Raw genomic sequence first — 20163 nt, forward strand, 5'->3', positions numbered from 1 at the left:
TGGGAATTTGTTCAGTGCTGAAAAGCTAGCCTTGGGACTCCTTCCTGTAGTTTCACTGCTCTCATTACTGCAGAGCACTTGTGAAACTCCCGCCCCTGAGCAATCTGACCTTGGCTGCAGTAGGGGCAAGTGAAAGTTCGGACTGTCTTTCATAGCTCAGTGTTGCATTTTTCCCTGTGTCAGATTCATGGAAGATACTTGATGTGACAGGTAGGCTGCTGTAGCATCCAAATTGGTCCTTATCAACTGGGTCAGCCTTCCCTAAACTGATGCCCTTCAGATTTTGTTGGACTGCAACTCTATTCAGCACCAGCCTGACTAGCCCGTATTAATGTTAATCATTTGAAAGGACTATCAACAAATTGATGACGTTTAAACATACAATTGGCTCTTACCCCATCATATCAAACATGCTTTTTAATGCACAATTTCCCACTTGTGAACCATCTGTACGACTGGCTGTGAAGTGTGGTCTCCCTGCTTTATTTCATTGTCTGGACGACTGTTTTCTACAAAAGCAGCGGACAAAACATCTACAAAATTAGAGGCTTTTAAAATTTACTCTTTATACTAAATTCCAAACTAATTAGGAGTTGCTTCGGCCTAAGAGCTATTAATTACTTGGATTCCAATTATAGGTTGATGGAATAGAACAATGTTGATTTTTCAAAGACTATCAGGAATCATGTTATTAGACTCTAGCTGGTAATATCTGACAATTGCCACTTCAGAATTGCTTTAATGTGACAGTTTAAGGGTTGTTGGGGTTTTTTGGGGGGGAAAAGATCTGCTAAGCTTCATTCCTCATGGTATGTGGCATCATAAGATCTCCTGAGACCATATATAACAAGAATGAAGCATCAAGGTTATAATAAAAGCCCTGTGGGATCAGACTAAAGCCCAGCATCCAGGCTAAACCTCTCCCTAGGCCATAGCTCTGTTCCTCACCCCTCACTAGTCCTGCTCTGTATCCTCCTCAAGTACTTTTGCATGTCTGGAATGTATCCCCACATTCTGATAATGCTTCCTTGCATGCTTGGTCAGAGGTTAGAGAGAGTCGGGTGGCTGTGAGCTGTGATGTAGAAACCGTGGACTTCCTGTGGCTCAAATGTATCCTACTGACCAATGCAGTGTGTTAGCCCCGTCCAAGACCTATTGCTGAGCAAGCAGGGGCTTGGAGTCTCCAAGGAAGTCTTGCCTGAGAGCAGAACTCGCATACAAATTCAGGCAGTCCGGAGGCCAGGGAATCCAGATGATCACAGAGCCAATGGTCTGGATGGAGAGCAGGAAGCAGCAAGGTTTGGCCAGGGACCACAGGCGTTGTTTCCAGCATCTGACTGCTGCTGAGAGCTCTGTTGAAGAAGGCCAGAGCCAGCTGGTTCTTATCAGTGCCTTCTCCTCTGCGCAGGCTGATCAGTAGCAGGTGGAGTCACCCCACTTCCCTCTTCAGGCTGCTGTTAAGCAGGTGAAGCTTGGCCCATGGCATGCAGTACAGTGGTACCTCGGGTTACATATGCTTCAGGTTACAGACTCCTCTAACCCAGAAATAGTGCTTCAGGTTAAGAACTATGCTTCAGGTTGAGAACAGAAATCGTGCTCCAGCGGCGCGGCAGCAGCGGGAGGCCCCATTAGCTAAAGTGGTGCTTCAGGTTAAGAACAGTTTCAGGTTAAGAACGGACCTCCGGTACGAATTAAGTACTTAACCTGAGGTACCACTGTACTCCATCTACTTTTGCCTCGGACTCCACACACCACTGGGACGCAGCCTTCGGAAGGCTGCTTACAAGGGAACATGGCCCTTGGGCTGAAAAAGGTTTCCCAGACCTTAAAGGTCAACACCAGGACTTTGAGTTGTGGTACTCTGAGCTCCAAGCTGAAGGCATGGGCTGCTTTTGAAGTTGCATCAAAGTGAAAAGCAATTCCAGTGTCGCCTCAAAGAAGCAAAATTTCTCCCTGTTGCTGGTCAACAACATTTGATGTCAACCATAGTTTATGCCTTTATTCTGGCCTGCTTGCCTCTGCTACTGCTCCATCCCCCCTCCCCAAATTCATTGACACCACCAGCAACATTTGCTGCAGCTTGCTGAAATGTTGCTGAAGTCAGCAACTCTGTGCACTGCATTAGAGAATCCACTTTAGGGAAACGGATGCAGCTGTTCCCTTAGCAGTTTCTCTTACAACCTCTCTTCAGTGTTCTGCAACTGCTATAATGGCAATTCTGCCATGGTGGAAGATAAAGGCCCCCCCCCAATAGCTCAGTCTGCAATGCAGTTACGCCAAAGGCAGGAAATTGTTCCGGGGACTTGTTCTGTCATCAGCTGTCAAGGTTCAGCCTGATAAGTATGAAATAATGATTAAAAAAGAGGAAAGCACACCTTTGATTCTATATCAAGTACCTTTAATCTCACCGATAAATAACCACAAGGAGCTTCCAGAAATCTGGAATGTGGGGGAATGGCTTCTAGGTAAGCGAGTATGACTAGAATACTAGCATCTATCTTGAAAAGTGCTGTCTGTTAAGCCCTTGCCTAAACACTTAAGGGCTGTGTTGATTTAGTGATGAAGACTGCAATCCTAACCCCACTTACCTTGAAGTAAGCCTGATGGAAATCAGTAGCACTTCTGAGTAGCCATGGTCAGTAAGTAACAGTAAGAGCTGTTCCACAGTGGAATGATCTCCCTTGGAAGGTTGTGGATTCTCCTTTCTAGGATGTTTTTAAGCAGAGGTTGGCTGGATGGCCATCTGTCATGGATGCTTTAGTTTAGATTCCTGCATTGCAGGGGTTGGACTAGATGATCCTTGGGGTCACTATGGATCAGGGTTGTGCAGTAAGGCGATATGGTAGCAGTCTTTTTGTTTTCTGTTGGAATGTGCCATTGCTCACTTTCTTAATCTCCACAGTTCATTTGAATAAATTTCTATTCCTGGACCTTTGGCGGATGCCTCTTCTGGTTTGGCAAGCCATTCTTTCTTTTCTACTTAGAACAGCAAGGTCCTGTTCAGATGCTCTAAAATACTCTGCTTACTTCTTGGGTTCGCCACACTAGCAGGCACTGTTGCCCCAGTGTCAATTTACAGGAACACAGTGAGCAATAAATACGCCACCGGGCTCATATGAATTTCCCCTGGGAGGTAGCATCTGTTGGCATGGATGGGCATTACTGTTCTGGCATTGGCTTCCTCTTTATGACTGGGTCTATCAGGGAGGCCCTGCATAGAATAGCCTCCACCAACCTGGTGCTCTCCATATATTTTGGACTACAACTCCCATCAGCCCCAGTTTTTGTGGTCCAAAAACAACTGGAGGGCACCAGGTTAGCAAAGGCCTGCACAGAGCGCAACTTGGGCCAGAAGACAGCAAACCATAGGCTATGGTCAAGCCTTCAATGGGTTGACTTCAGTGGATATTCACAAAAGTCACACTGGTTTGTTCCAGTGTGCATAAGATACATCAGGCACCCCCAAACTCAGCCCTCCAGATGTTTTGGGACTACAATTCCAACCATCCCTAGCTATCAGGACCAGTGGTCAGGGATGATGGGAATTGTAGTCCCAAAACACGTGGAGGGCTGAGCTTGGAGATGCCTGAAATACATTGATCACAACCCCTAAATTAGGCTCCTTGTGAGAAATTCTTGACTCTGGAGAAGTCAACAGAAGGAGCGTCTCCACCCCCATCATTCTGCCCTGACACTGAGGTCCAGTGCCGAGGGCCTTCTGGTGGTTCCCTCCCTGCAAGAAGGGAACCAGGCAGAGGGCCTTCTCGGTAGTGGCACCCACCCTGTGGAATGCCCTCCCACCAGATGTCAAAGAGAAAAACAACTACCAGACTTTTAGAAGACATCTGAAGGCAGCCCTGTTTAGTTTAGCTTTTAATGCTTAATAGACTATTGTATTTTAATATTCTGTTGGAAGCCACCCAGAGTGGCTGGGGAAACACAGCCAGATGGGCGGGGTATAAATTATTATTATTATTATTATTATTATTATTATTATTATTATTATTATTATTATTATTAAAGTCGAAAGGGGTGTGTGTGTTGTGGGGATGGGGGGAACAGAGGGGAACCCACTCCTTTGAGTAATTAATTGCCTTTTTTAAAAACTGTCAGATCTGAGCCATAGGCAGCTGTGAGGTTGGAGTCAGGAGCTGAGAGCAAGGAGTTGGTGGGGCAGAGCCTGAAAACAAGCTAAGAGCTACCCCTCATCAACAATGAGGCTCCAACTTGATCCCCTTATATTCACCACACATGGCAGCTATGCACAGAGGCAGGAGCTCCTGTTTTTTTTTACCCTGGCAGTCCCAGCTGTTGACTAAGGGCAAGGGTAGCCAACTCCCATCCACCCTGACCACTGACCATGGCGGCCGGGACTCCTGGCCCTTGTGGTCCTACAATATCTGGAAAGCATCGTGCTGGCTACCGCTGACTAAGCAGGGGAGCAATTCACATGGCTATTCTGCTCCTGTTCTTTCTTTTTCCCGGAGAGATTATGCTAGGTTAATGAGGAACAATTCTGCTGAATCCTGTGTCACAACTGCAGATCACATATATGGAAGCCACTGCTGAAGTGGCATGCGGCAGGTTCAATTTGTCAACATAAAGCAAATTGAGCAAGAAAAGAAAAGAAAAGTGCATTGCCCTGCATGTTGTTATTCTATGCCCTGTGGATTGAAGAGCAAGTAGCTAGCCCTAACTGACTGACAGTAAAGATTTCAATAGATTAGTACCTTTCGGTGTTTATTAATGTAGCCAACCACCTTTTTTTCCTCTATCAACAATTGAGCATTTCAAAGAAAAGAATTCCTGGATATATTTTGCATGCCTCATCTGGTGAGTAGGATGAAAGCAGCAGGCAGAGTGTGGGTTACCACAGCTCTGCACTGATGCATAATTGTAGACTCATAACAAAGGAAATTTGGAAGAGGTTAGGTCTTGTTAGGAGCTGCTCCTATGGAAGGTTAAAACTGGAGTTCACGTTACCTTCAGATTAAATTAGGTACCTAAAAGGATGGCAGAGATTGAATTAGAGCTGGACTGACATTTAGACCATCTGGTCCTCTTCCAATTGTATGACACCTCTCACCCATTCCCCTCAGATAATACATAATGGATACATTTTTAGTGCCCAATTTTCATAATATAGCTGTTAACTTGTCAGAGGTATATCATCGTTATATGTAAACATTTATATTCCTGTGAAATCACCGCAGCCCACAGATAATGGAAAGATAGCTTGCAAGGTTGCTGATGTCTGCTGCTCAGAAGTAAGTCCCACTGTATTTAGTGGGGCATACTACAAGTGTGCCAAGCCTTCCAACTCTATAATTTTATTATTGTATGACTATCTCTGAGCTTATTTTGGTGCTGAAAATATTAAATGCAGCTTTTATTATTCAACGTTACAGTAAATGATCTCCCCCTTCCTTTGGATGAAGTAGTAAGGTGTTGTTCAGCTTACATGCACCCCCTACTTATTTGAATGATAGAACGAAGTGAAGACTTATTCTTTTGGTGCAGCCCTAGCGCCCTTTTCTACAAATGTTGCTGCTTGTAGCTCTTGAAGAGGACTGTGGTGTAAATCAGGGATGGGGAACCTTTGACTCTCCAGATGTTGCTGGAATACAGCTCTCCTCTTTCAGGACCATTGGCCAAGCTGCCTGGGACTGATGGGAGCTGGAGTCCAGCAATGTCTGGAGGATGACAAGTTCTTGATTCCTGGTGAGCCAGTGTGGTGTAGTGGTTAAGAGCGATAGACTCGTAATCTGGGGAACCGGGTTCGCATCTCCGCTCCTCCACATGCAGCTGCTGGGTGACCTTGGGCCAGTCACACTTCTTTGAAGTCTCTCAGCCTCACTCACCTCACAGAGTGTTTGTTGTGGGGGAGGAAGGTAAAGGAGATTGTTAGCCACTTTGAGACTCCTTAGGGCAGTGATAAAGCGGGATATCAAATCCAAACTCTTCTCTTCTGGTGTAAAGTGATTTCTGCATGTGGGCATGGAAGCTGCAGTTATGCCACTAGCTTATACTACTAGAATTCGGGATTTTGAAATAATATTTATTATGTAAGTATCCAGCCAACACATACCATCAGTGAAAGGATTTATGCTAGCACAGCTTAACTTTCCTTCACTCTCCTCCCCCTGCGCCTTCCCCAAATCTGCTCTGGCATATTAGGAGAACCTCTTGTACAGATTTAGGGGGCACAGATTTAGAGGAGGAGAAACTACTATTGCAAATGTGTAAATGCTTGTGCTGACACCATCCAACATTTTATCCTTATATGAAGTTTCCAGATGTTGCCAATCCACACAACAGCTTATCTTCAGTAATGGTGTAGCTTTCAGATGCTCTCTGACCATTCACTGACTCCAGCATTTAGTGGTCTTTAATTGATGCAGACATTGCAGTTTCTGTGGTAGTGTTTTTAGTACCATCTTGTATTCATGTGTGAGGTACATTTTTAAATGTGATTGCTTTTATGACTGCATTATTTTACCTTCTTTATTATTCATCGCCTTGGGTGACTTTGTGCTGAGAATCCATTCGTAAATATTAAAACTAGAATGAGCGGGACGTATAAAGAAGCAAATGCTGACATTTAAGGCAGCTTGTTAATGGTTCCTTAATGTTTCTATACTGTGCCCTCTCCAGACAAACAGGAACATACCTTTCCCAAATGGCACCATCTCGCGGGGGAAAGGGCTGTGTCACAACACTGGCAAGTCCCCTATGAGGCACAAGGATCTGCCAATTTAATGTGCATGTTGCATAAACTGAGATTTGTCATTGCTTTTAATGAGAGAGATTAAAACCTCTTTCGTGACAAGTTAACAAACAGGCACAAGAAAACGTGTCATGCTAGGCAAAGCAGACTCTGAAGATGCCTCTTGGAGAAGTCAGGCTCTAGACAGATATTTATTTCAGAGTTTGAATGTAGGTTGGAAGCAGGCATACTATTTGTGGTAGCCCTTTTCAGATGTTTTGATTCAGGGATGAGGAATTGGCTTCGGCTGGTGGATGTAGGAAGGGCCATTGTAGCACATCCGCTTGGCATGCATGCAGGTTCAATCTCTAGTATCTCTAGCAGTGTTTGAAATTAGCCAGGCGCCAGGTGCATTTTGCACCTGGCTTTCAACCACTTGTGACCAGGTGAAGATGCCTGGGCACCAGGCTGGCACGTGACATCTCCACCATCCAGAGGTGTGTGCCTGGGGATCATTGGATCTGGACTGGTTTCACACACTGATACTCCATCCTGTAGAATTCTATCAGTTATATTTTATCTGTACCATCAGAATGCAGTCACCATTAAGAAAAAGAGGTCAGAATAGGCCAATATATATGTGGACTGTCCCTGGATCAAGTGACTTTTCTTCTTTAAGTTCTCAAAGCTCTTAACCTAGCTCAGGGTTGTCATCTGAACTAGCCAGATGTTTAACTAAAAATCAATCACAGTCAATCCATCATTTGAAAATAAGTCATTAGAGCCGTCTTGCCCCAAACTGACAACTAGACATTCCATTTTCGTGACTGTAACCTTCCTTTAAGGAGCCAGTTAGCACCTAGCTTATATATCTGAGTTTCTGACACTTATCTGACATATATATCTGACATTTAGTTGGGGCTGGGAGAGAACCCAGCCTGAAACCCTGAAAGCCACTTTTGCTCAGTATAGACCAGGCATTGGCCAAACTTGGCCCTCCAGATGTTATGGGACTACAGTTCGCATCATCCCTGACCACTGGTCCTGTTAGCTAGGGATGATGGGAGTCGTAGTCCCAAAACAGCTGGAGGGCCAAGTTTGGCCATGCCTGGTGTAGACAGTTCTGTGCTAGAGGGTCCAACTTGGTCAGCTTCCTAACTTTCCTGGTGGCAGCCATGTTTTTTTCTGTTTCTGTTCAGTTCCTCCCCAAAGCTATGGAAAATCATCATCACTCCTGGGTCCAAGTTGCTGTACGTGCAGCCAGAGCAAAGCATGGCAGCAAGTAGCCCCATGCAGCTGAGGGTATGGGGTAAGGGTTCAAAAGAAAGTTCAAAAGAAATAATTATATTTTAAGGGAAAAGAGGCGTTGCTGCAGCCTCACAAGCCTCAGGACAATCCCTCCTCCAATTTGTTCAGCTATTCTATTTACCATTTAGGCCCACACTTTGACTAGAGCTGACTAAAAACGGTGTGTTCATATTTGAAACTTTCGCTAGCATCAGTGTAGGTGTAGTGCTCAAAATGTCATTTTTTGCTGATGCTGGTAGCTAAATTGTACCCAAAATTATCATATGCCAGTGAAGTAGATTGCTATTAGGATCAGGTTATGGGAATAGCTTAGTAAATTTATTGAGGCTTTTAATCATTTTTCAGAGTTTAACAGCCTTTGTGAATGGATTGCATTTTGCATTATTTATTGTGCACTGAAAAGTTTTCAGGATCTTTCCACCTCGCTTCCTATAAACTTGGTGATCGATATCTTTAAGTTCTGCATTTATACCCCACTTCTTCTTGAGGGAGCATGAAGTGTTGCACACAGTCCCCCCCCTTCAATTTATCCTCAAAACAACCTTGTGAGCTAGGCTGGGCTGTGAGACTGTGACTGGCTCAAGGTCACCCTGTGAGCTTCATGGCTAAGTGTGGATTTGAACTCTGGCCTCCTGGATTTTCTACAGCACTCTAACCACTACACCCACCCCACACATCCTAGAGATTTGACAATAAAATGTGCTTGGTTAGAAGGTGCAAAGGGCAATGGGGAGCTGACATGATGATGTCCTCCAAAGGTTTTAGACTATCTTCTCTGACCAAGCTGGCTGGGGCTAATGAAACTTGCAACACTACCCTGGGTACTGTTGGGCTAGGGCACATAACATACAATATTTGTTATGATAGTTCACCCAAACTTGAGGTGAATAGGAATGTATTTTTAAAGGAGACAGGACTGTATAAATAGAATACCTGACCACACTGTTCCTTTTATAAGATGCAAAGGCAAAAGGCAAAAATAACCCCTTTGCTTTCCTGGGAGGCACTAAGGCAGGTTCTCTGAAAGATGATGTCACACTTCAGGGAATTCTAATACACCATTTATCGGAAACATTGTCTAACATGTGCAGATTAACCTTTGACTTCTGACACCATTTCTCTCAAAGGCTTGAAATAATATGATCCTTCTGGAGACTGTGCAATTTATAAATGATCAAACACAGTTACTAATGACTTCAGGTCGGCGCCTCGATCCCGACATAACTGATGTGAATGAGAAACACCTGTGAGTGTTCTTGATGTAACCCATCTCCCATTGAAGTGAATGGCACCACTCCTGTTCGCCAAGAGATTGGTTCTGCACCCTTCATTCCTGTTGCATGAGCCTATGTACAGGGTGTTCAAAAAGTCACTCTACACTATACTGTAAGTAAATGTCCATAGGTGTAGTTACCTTTTGAACACCCTGTACATCTTTATGCATTGTTTTGAAAATCAGAAAAATAGGCAGAGGTAACATTTGCAGGATGCTAGGCTTTATACATCTAAACTGAGTAATTATTTAGTTCTCCCGCTTACCGATTGAGAATAATAATGGGTGTAATTCAACTATGTCTTCCTCATAGTAGCCTCACTGAAATTAATGAACCTGACTAAGTTAGAGCCATTAAGTTCAACGGCTCTACTCTGAGGAAAACTTTGTTAAAATATTAATACAAACACAGAAAGCCTTTTGCATGTGTTATCACAGCAATTCTTATAACACTTCTGCAAGGTAGTATTTTAGCTTTGAGGGTTGAGAGAATAGCTGCTTGCCTGAGGCCACTTAGTGCGTTTATGACAGATACTTGAACTAATTCACCGCTCCCTCACTTCCAGCCATTGAACGACAAGGGTGGAACAAGAGTTGCTTAGGAAGTTTTGGGCCCAGATCACAGACTCGCATTCCAAGCCTCTGATAGTAACCTTATTATGGCCCTCCTGGCCCTCTGCATCATTATACTGCTAAATGTTAATGAGTTAATAATCTCATAATCTGTGTGAAAGACAATGTGACTCATGGTATCTATATCCCTACCACCTTCCAAGCAGGGCTGATTTCCTTGGTGTATGTGGTGGGATTTTAATGAGGGAACAGTTCAGGGTGCCACTTTTCCAGTTCAATTTCCCCTTTTATAAAAGTTGCTTGCAGTTTGACCCTTATTTTAACTGTCTACCTGTATAATTGAGCTTGCTGATGCCAGGATGTTTGTGTTATTGTTAACCATGGGTAGGCAAATTAAGGCCCTGGGGGCCGGATCTGGCCCAATCACCTTTTCAATCCGGCCTGCGGAAGGTCCGGGAATCAGTGTGTTTTTACATGAGTAGAATGTGTCCTTTTATTTAAAATGCATCTCTGGGTTATTTGTGGGGCATAGGAATTTGTTCATTCCCCCCCCCCCAATAGTCCAGCTCCCCACCTGGTCTGAGCAACAGTGGACTGCCCCCTGCTGAAAAAGTTTGCTGACCCCTGTTACCTCTTGTGAACAGTCACTGTAATAGCACACTGCATTCTTATACTCAGAAGTAAGTCTCATTTAGTTCAATGGGGCTTACTCTTAAGTAAGTGTGTACAGGATTGCAGCCTTAAATTTGATCATATTAGTCACTGGGCATTTTTTTTTTTGTTTCTTAGCATTTCATTCCCCTCTGACCTTGCTTCTTGTGACCCCCAACCCCCCACCATGTGCATGTATTTGCCTGCTAACTTGGAACAACGCTTTGTACATCTGATGAAATGAGCCTCAAAAAACCTACGCCGCTATATTCTGTTTTAAGGGACGGCCTCATCAGTAGCAGAGTCGTGATCTAAGATCAGCATTCCAGTTTAGGCAATCACAGCAAGGCAAGGGCAAGGTCTAGAATGTAGTTCAGCACTTTGGATAGCTCCATGTGTGTCAAGGGGACAGAAAGGGATGGGAATGCTTGATGTCAAGATCTGGTGTTGTAGGAATATAGAACAGCAAGTCTTCTTAAGCTCATAAAAAGCATAATAAAAATTCGTGCCAAGTTCCACTTTTAAAAACAGCAGTTACTGGGCAAAAGTCTAGGATCATTGTTACAGAGTTTTCATCCATACAGTTAACGGGCAAGTAACACCAGGGCTGGCCCTATAATTAGGCAGAGTGAGGCAGACACCTCAGGCAGCTGATTTTGGTTGTCATGAAAAGACAGCAAGTTATTATTTGTAGACTTCAGTTAGTAGGCAGGGTATAAATGCTCCCAAACACACACACATAAACAAATAAACTACCATATTTTTCCTCTGTATAAGACTAGGTTTTTTAACCAAAAAATTAGGTTTAAAATTGGGGCTCGTCTGATACACGGGTAGTGCTGAGGGGTGATTTCTTAATTTGGAATCCCCCAAAATAGGGGGCGTCTTATACATGGGGGCGTCTTATACACCGAAAAATCATGGAAATCATTAGTGTATTCTTTGAGCCAGGGAGCAGGAGATATGCTTGTGGCAGGCTGCACAATATCCTGGTTATAATATTTTTATTTATTTGCTTGTTTAAAAAACTTATATACCACTTTTCATTTATGAATCCCAAAAATGGTTCACTGTAGGCATAAAAGCCATTAGTATAAATATCAACAATCAAAACATCCAGGCCAGAACACAAAATTCCAGCAACTGCAGCAGCCAGAATTCATTATCAACAGCAAGGAAATTCCAAGGTAAACAGAAAGATCTTTAAATCTGTGAAAACATCCCATTGTTGGTGCTTGCCTGATCTCCATAGGGAGCTCAATCCATGAATGGGTGCTGCAACAGATAGGGTCCCCTCTGAATCCGAGCCAGCTGAATTTCTGATAGGTCGCAATGCAGTCAGGAGGGCCTCAGAACTGTAAATCTAAAAGAAAACCAAAACTCTTGTTATCAAGAAGAGAATTTAACATCCTGATTTACTTTTTTTGTTTTGTTTTAGTGACTGTTCCAGCAGCTGTTCCCTTGGCGTGTGAACCTGAGAGCAATAAAGCCAAGGCACACAATCCGGGGCCACGACTCTCTATTTCCTCCCCCCGGACAACTGTGATCGTCAGCATGGAAGCCCCATCACAGGGTTTGCAGACGGTCATGAAGTGGAAAACGGTGGTGGCCATCTTCTTTGTGGTTGTGGCCTACCTGGTCACCGGGGGACTTGTATTTCGTGCCCTGGAGCAGCCAGAAGAAAGCAGGCAGAAGGACAGAACAGCCAACGACAAGGCAGATTTCCTTCTGGAGAACAAATGCGTATCTCAACAGGAGTTGGAGGAATTGATTAAGGTGAGAAAACTAGAAGGGACATACTAATGAAACTCAGTGACACTGCGGTCTAGATTTGAAGCTATGGGAAATGATGGTTCACCGCTATGTAAATGAACCATGGCAAGCATTGGGCTTGGGTGCTCCTCCTCCCCATTTTCTTTAGTTTTATGACCACCTGCCTTTGGTTTTAAGTGAAGTGCAGCTTTCTGTCATGCCTGAAGCAAAAAACTGTGGCTTGTTAAAATTATGGTTAATGAGAATGCGCCATGCTCAAAGTGTGGTTTTACTTGAGGTGTGATCTGGAAGCATCTTTTTGCACAAGTTCTGGAGTGGTTTTCCTGGTGATCTGAAGGGGCTGCAGTGGATCCCTTGGATCCCAGCCACTGTTTCCTAAAATGTATCTGAAGAAGTGTGCATGCACACGAAAGCTTCTACCAAGAACAAACTTAGTTGGTCTCTAAGGTGCTACTGGACTATATATATATATATATATATATATATATACCTACCTGAATCTAAAATGTACAGGAAGTTGAGAAGAAAAGATCTGAAGAGATGTTTCCACTCAGAATGTTTCCAAGTTCAGGCAGAAGCAGGTCTGGCATGTATAGTCCACAAACCCCAGTTTTTATTTTATTACATTAATATGCCAACTTTTTTCCTCCAAGGAGTTCAAGATAGTATACATGGCTCCCCACCCCCATTTTTATCTTCACAACAATCTGTCAGGTAGGTTAGGCTGAGAGACGGTGACAGGCCCAAAGTCGCCCAGTGAGATTCATGGCTGAGTGGGGATTCGAACCCTGGCAACCCAAGTCATAGTCTAACACTCTGAGCACTGTACCATACTGGCTCTCTGAATGTACTATTGTAACACGGCAGTAATATATTGCTCATTGACCTTTTAGAAGAGTAGGAAGATTTTTTTCAGGATGAGGGCCACACTCCCTCATGGCTAGCCTTGGTGGGCAGTGGTAGGCAGAACCAAAGCAAAATTGGGTGTGGCCAGAACCCCCCTCAAGGCCCCATCACTCTCTCTCATACACACACACACACACACACACACACACACACACCTTTCCCAGCAGCCCTCCCCAGATGTAGTGTCCACAAAGATCACCCCTCCACCACACAGCAAGTGCACTTGAAACAACCTTTCCCCCCAAGCCTAATTGTGGCGCAGGCAGCTGATTTCATTGGGGTGGTCTAGCACATAAGGAGGTGGAGTTATATTCCCCCAGTGGTGAGCCTGTTAGGGCAGGGAGGCCAACAGTAGGTGGCGCCAGAGATGAAAACAGACAGAGCCAACTAGTTCATGTTTTGACCCCATCCTCCTCCTTGTTGAGTTCCACAAAGGCAACAGTGAGACCAAGGAGAAGGAAGCTTACAGGCCATGGTACCTTCTGGATTGGTTGTAAGTAAGAAGGGAGCCAGGGGCTGGCTGGGAGCAGGTTGAGGTTGGTGGTGCAGTGCTTCATTTGCCCGAAGGAACCAGCTTCTACTGCCTTTCCCTCCCCAGCTTCAGCCCTCCCCTTCTATTCATGCCAAGTGACGTGTGGGGGAAGAGGCAAGGAAAGGAGTCCTCCATGGGTTTCATCTGGCCCCAGACTGACGACTCACAGGCCCATCCTTGCTTTAGGGAACACATGGGATTAGAAAGCAGAAATGCAAAAGACATGGCCTTTAGTGCTGTGGCAGCTACACTTTGGAATTCCTTAGACAGGAATTAGTCTCTGCTGTCTTTTTTGTCTACTGAAGACCTTCCTCTTCCAATAAGCCTTTTTTGCAGAGATCTTGCCTAGTTTGCATCTGTAGTGACATTGCTTTTAGCCGTTTTGTTGTTTGTGTGTTTGGGAGGAAGGCCAGCATATGAACCTGGAAAACAATGACATCCAGTTTTGACTCTGTTTTTATTAGTAGGAGGAATTCAGCACCACCCAGTGGCGTAGCGTGGGTTGTCAGCACCCGGGGCAAGGCAAGTAATTTGCGCCCCCTAACCCGGTAGGGGCAGAGAGCTGCGAGTGCGAGCACCCCCCCCAGATGTTGCGTCCGGTGCGGCCGGCCCCCCTGCACCCCCCAAGCTACGCCACTGGCACCACCTCCATGGTCTCTAACTACTCACGGTTAAGGAAGAATGTTAATGGGTTAGGAAGGGAAGGGACCCCCCAGCCAGATGTTTTGCAAGCCAGCAAAGGTGGGGCAGGTTGTTGTAGACATCAGCTGAACAGCTGATCGGCTGCGCATCCATGGCCAGATCCACTTGGCTGAGGAAGAGCATGCTAGAACTGGCAAGCGCACAGATTAAAGCGCAACACCAATAAAGTGTGAAGTTGTACTTAAACCAATAAACCTCTTGGCAGTACATGTTGGCTGTCTTGCAAGCCGGCAGGTTTGAAGCCAAAGAGAGCAGGAAATGGGTTGACAGGATGGCCAGCTATTAATAAAATCCCAAGCAAAAAAAAACAAACAAAACAAAAACCACACACTTCTGCCATATATAAGCTTTGGAGCAGCTGTCCTATCAACTTTGTATGTGACTTCATTTGCAAGGATCCTGAAACAGCGTGCATTCTTGCATCAGAAGTCAGCCTTTAAGGTGACTTCAAACAGGGATTTAAAAACCCCACACAGAGACCAACCAATGATAATAGGTGAAGGCTTCCAGCCTAATCCCTCCATCTGAATTCAATGCATGGGGTAGCGATCACAAACTGTTATCACCCGACAGCTGTGTGTTGGTCTGTATGAAATAGATTTCATCTTGCTGCAGGTCTCGGTTGAAAGGTGACTTTATTTCCAGAGCCTTTCTTTGTCAAACTAAGCAGGGGTCCAGAGTATATGAGTGGCCTTGGAGACCTGATTCTTGTCTCTGCAGTTTAATGGGTTTTCTTTCCTGTCAGTAAACGTGGGGCAGGCGGGGGGTGGGAGGAGGCTCTGTTGCTGCTCATGATGTTTGTGTTGTGTGGGGAAAAAACAAAGGACTTGGTATTGTTGCTTTTAATGTGGCGCTTTCATTCATAGCGATATTTCTTTTTACGAACATCAAGGAACTGGCTGCAGGACTGCTCATTAGTCCTGTATAGTTGTATGAAAGAGGTATTCTTGATAGTGTGCTTGATCAAAACAAGAGCTTGTTAATTAGAAATTAGAGGGGTTTTTAGTTGAATTTTAAAGAAAATGAAGATTTTGGAAATTCACTGACTTCTTTCGCATGTTGCAGTATACATGCTTTATCCTGCATGAGCAGATTATGTTTGTTTTACTTCTCCCTACTAGCATATGGACTATGATCTCTGGCTCAGGCTACATTCACACCAAACATTTAAAGCACTATGGCTTCCCCCCTCCCCCAAAATTATGGGAGCTGTAGTGGCGCTGTGGCTTAAACCACAGAGCCTAGGACTTGCTGATCAGAAGGTCGGCGGTTCGAATCCCCACGACGGGGTGAGCTCCCGTTGCTCGGTCCCTGCTCCTGCCAACCTAGCAGTTCGAAAGCACGTCAAAGTGCAAGTAGATAAATAGGTATCTCTGGCGGGAAGGTAAACGGCATTTGCGTGCGCTGCTCTGGTTCGCTAGAAGCGGCTTAGTCATGCTGGCCACATGACCCGGAAGCTGTACGCCGGCTCCCTCAGCCAGTAAAGCGAGATGAGCACCGCAACCCCAGAGTCGGTCATGACTGGACCTAATGGTCAGGGGTCCCTTTACCTTTACCTTTACTTATGTAGTGCTGAGAGTTATTAGGAGACTCCCATTCCCCTCACAGGACTACAATTCCCAAAAAACCCTGTGAAGGGAGATTGTTACAACACTCTGGGAACTTTAGCTCTTTTAATTGTAAGACACCTTTGTACAAATAAAATAAACTTTGAGGTAAGGTAGGCTATGGATGGGTTCAGTGCCCCACTATGCACTTATTTATTACATTTTTATCCCACTTTTCCTCCAAGGAGCTCAAGGTAGCACACAAGGCTCTCTTCTTCCCCGTTTTATCCTTACAACAACCCTATGAGAGAGGTTAGGCTGAGAGACCAGGACTGGTCCAATGAGAATCGTGAATGGGGAAGTTTCAAGAGACATGAGGGGACACGTTTTTATAAGAAAGAGGTTGGGATTTTGGCCCCCAGGGTAGAAGACCGCCTACTAATATTCTGCACCTTCAGGAGTTTGGCCAAAACGTGATTGCACTGGCTCTGCTTTTCCATTTTAACTAGATCTTTTGTGGTGCTGTTGGTTAGGGTAATCTGCTGTGCTTTGTTGGTGCTGTGGGATGGGACTTGACATCATTATTGCTCTTGTTATTCCTTTTGAAAAGCACAGTATAGCTTATTAAATAGATACATGTGGCATAGGAATGTAGGTGGGCCAAAATGTAGGCAGGGGCCAGGTGGGTCAATTGGCATGGGCCTACAATTTTGAGGGGGCTACTCTGAGTCCTCCTGGTAGAAGCAAAAGGGGTCCCTTTTGGTAAATATTATTGAAATGGGGCCTGGGCCTACTAACCAGCTTTGCACAACCCTGAACATAGGAACATAGGGCGCTACCTTACATCAAGTCATACCATTGGTCCATCAATCTCAGCATTGTGTACACTGACTGGCAGCAGCTCTCCCATATGTCAGACAGGAGTCTCTCCCACCTCTGCCTGGAGATGCCAGCTGGGATTGAAACTGGGACCTTCTGCTTCCAAGGCAGAAGGTCCACCACTGAGCTATGGAATATAAAATTGGGTTTTGGTTCTGTATACCTGAAGGAGAGTCTCCACCCCCATCGTTCAACCTAGACACTGAGGTCCAGTGCCAAAGTCCTCCTGGCAGTTCCCTCACTGCAAGAAGCGAAGTTACAGGGAACCAGGCAGAGGGCCTTCTCAGTGGTGGCGCCCACCCTGTGGAACGCCCTCCTATCAGATGTCAAAGAAATAAACAACTATAAGGCATTTCGAAGACATCTGAAGGCAGCCCTGTTTAGGGAAGTTTTTAGTGACTGGTGTTTTAATGTACTTAATGTACAGATAGGTGGGGTAGAAATAAAATATTATTATTATTATTATTATTATTATTATTATTATTATTATTATTATTATTATTTCTCATGCCTACCTAAACAGAGTACATTTCTGTTCCACAAATGTAAGTGAGAGAGAACCCAAATAAATATGCAAAGAGACTGGAAATTTTCCATACAGAAAACCCCCCATTTAATATAGCACTTGGGGGAAATTCCGTTGCTTGGGAAAATTGGCACGAGTTGTCATAGGCAGCACGCCTATGATAACAAATAAACATAGCACTACAAGACTTGGTTGATTTAGTTCCAACAAGCCAATGCATCTCCCCAGTTTCATTTGTCTAATGAAGATAAAAACAACAGTGTGTCATAGTAGTGGATAGAGGCTTGCACTTGGACCAGAGGGACCTGGGTTTATGTCTCTGCTCAACTATGAAGCTCACTGGACGACCTTGCACTAATCATTGCCTCTCGGCCTAACTTAACCTGACTGTAGTGAAAGGAATGATTTAGTTTCATCATCATCATTTTTAATTTGTATACAGTCTTTCTATCTTACAATACTTAAGGCGGTTTACAAGCTGAAGAAACAAAAAATGTACATCTTATAACAATCGAATGCAGTACAAAAATGTGATAATAAAACCTAATTTTAAAATAAGCAACCTACATCAAAAAAGTAACATTCAACAATCATTAGAATCGTATAAAAGAATAATATCAGCATATAAAACTTAAACAGAAATTCACCCTTAACAGTTACGCTAAATAATTTCTAAACTATAATCAGTAAAACAATGGCAAGCCACAGTACATAAAATAATACAATAGAAATTGAGAAGCAGAGACTAGAGGTTGGAGTAAGGCGGGTGGAAGAGAGCGTCTCTCCCCTCACGGTTCTTCCTCCAGGCACAGCTTCCTTATGAGGAAGTTTGAGGTGCCATGCCTCACAACTCAGTGAGCACACACGCGCGCGCGCGCACACACACACACACACACACGTCTCTAATGCAATGGTGTTTTTATTACCTTTCCCTCGCTGGATCAGGGCCATTCCAATCCATTCCAGAGTTGTGTAGGAGAGGGGGGAAGACATTCTGCTCTCTGCCAAAAGTCAGTGGCATGAAACCCGGCAGTTCTGTCCATTCTCAGTGAAATAGTTATTCCCTGAAAGGTCAGTTCTGGTTTTGCTTGTGCAAAGTAGGTCATCAAGCCATTATGGTTGCCAACTGGCCATTTTTAGAGCACTTTGGGAGTTCCAGATCCCTGTAGAATATATATAACAAGAGCCAGTTGAGTATTAGTGGGCTTCCTATCCTTTTCTTATATCCCCGCCCAATGCTTGAATCTCCCTCATTTGTGTTTCTCCTTGGGCCAGCCACAGAATCTCAGCCTAGCCTGCCATAGAGGGTTGTTTTGAGGATAAAATGGGGAGGAGCTCCTTGGAGAAAAGGTAGGCTAGAAATGTAATAAAGAAAGAAATGAAGTTATCTGATAAAAAATAAATTGACACCCCTCTTGTGCAAGGGGAAGAGCAAAGCAGAAAAGCCACCTACGGGTTCATGTTAAACCATTAGCCGTGGGTTTCCATGACCTGCAAATGCTGCTAATGCAGAAGTGGAGTGTGTGTTCCAGGGGTTTGTCACTGATGTTCTGCTGGTGGGTTGTAAGTCCAAACTGCACAACACCTTACTTTAAGTTGACCTCCATCAATTGCACCAACGCAATTTTTCAGAAAGAGAGAAAGCAAGAAATATAAGTGGAAATAATGAAAGATGGGGGGAGGGGGAGGGGGAGAGAGAAACCGAGACATAGAAAGAGAGAAGAGGTGGGAGGAGAGCAGTTGAGGAAGAGAAAGGGATAAGACACAGGCTGCATTCACATGTTACTTCATTCCATTTTCATTATGTTTCTCCAGCTGTTAAAAGGTAAAGGGACCCCTGACCATTAGGTTCAGTCGTGGCCGACTCTGGGGTTGCGGCGCTCATCTCGCTTTATAGGCCGAGGGAGCCGGCGTACAGCTTCCGGGTCATGTGGCCAGCATGACTAAGCCGCTTCTGGAGAACCAGAGCAGCGCACGGAAATGCCATTTACCTTCCTGCCGGAGCGGTACCTATTTACCTACTTGTACTTTGACGTGCTTTCGAACTGCTAGGTTGGCAGGAGCAGGGACCAAGCAATGGGAGCTCACCCCGTCGCGGGGATTTGAACCGCCGACCTTCTGATCGGCAAGTCCTAGGCTCTGTGGTTTAACCCACAGCACCACTATGTTATGGATTATTTCTGGAAATGAGTACTAAGCTCGCCCTGTATCCCACTATAGTTCCAGAAGTGGCTTTTATGCCGTCTGAAAGCTCATCTATAATGTGGAACTTAACAGTTAGGGAGATGTCATGAAAATGTGCATGCAGGGAGACACACACACTCATACGCACAAACAATGAAGGTTAAGTGAAAGGTAAGTTCTGGGCCTGCAAAGGCTGGAGACTCTTGCCCCGACCCTTCCTTTTTTCTCCTGAGAAGCGGCTGGGTTTTCCTCTCTCCCTTTTGTCATGCATTGTTTCCTCCTGTGCTGTGTGCTGTGGTCGGTCTGCTTTTGCCCAGCCGTGGAGCATTTTTGTTCCTTTTCTCTCCTCTCCTTTAACCTCAGTTGAGGTAATGAATGATCGCGGAGCTAATGAGTGGGCCGGCTTTGTCAGCGTACGAGCCAGGTATTCTAAGCAAGCTTCTCCTCAGGGTAATTCACTTTTGTCCTTAGGCGTTTTGTTGGCTCGAACGGGAATCGTTTCTGAAAAGTAAATTAAATAGGTTTAGCGGCTTATCGTATCAAATGGCTTACGGCCAGCAAGTGCACGGTATTGGAATGGATTTTTGCCGGTAAAGGAAATCT

General features: G+C 44.7%; 1 protein-coding gene across 2 annotated transcripts in view; it reads left to right on the forward strand.

The window, feature by feature from the left end:
• The window catches only part of KCNK10 (potassium two pore domain channel subfamily K member 10), an 88210-nt gene that overhangs the window by 16787 nt on the left and 51260 nt on the right, over positions 1-20163 (forward strand). For both annotated transcript variants that reach the window (XM_081173439.1, XM_081173438.1), the window contains one exon: positions 11950-12287. In XM_081173439.1, the coding sequence (XP_081029565.1) occupies positions 11950-12287 (338 nt within the window). The remainder of the gene's footprint in view (positions 1-11949; positions 12288-20163) is intronic.

Source organism: Podarcis bocagei (assembly GCF_964188305.1).
Source record: "Podarcis bocagei genome assembly, chromosome: 1".
Classification (NCBI taxonomy): Eukaryota; Metazoa; Chordata; class Lepidosauria; order Squamata; family Lacertidae; genus Podarcis; species Podarcis bocagei.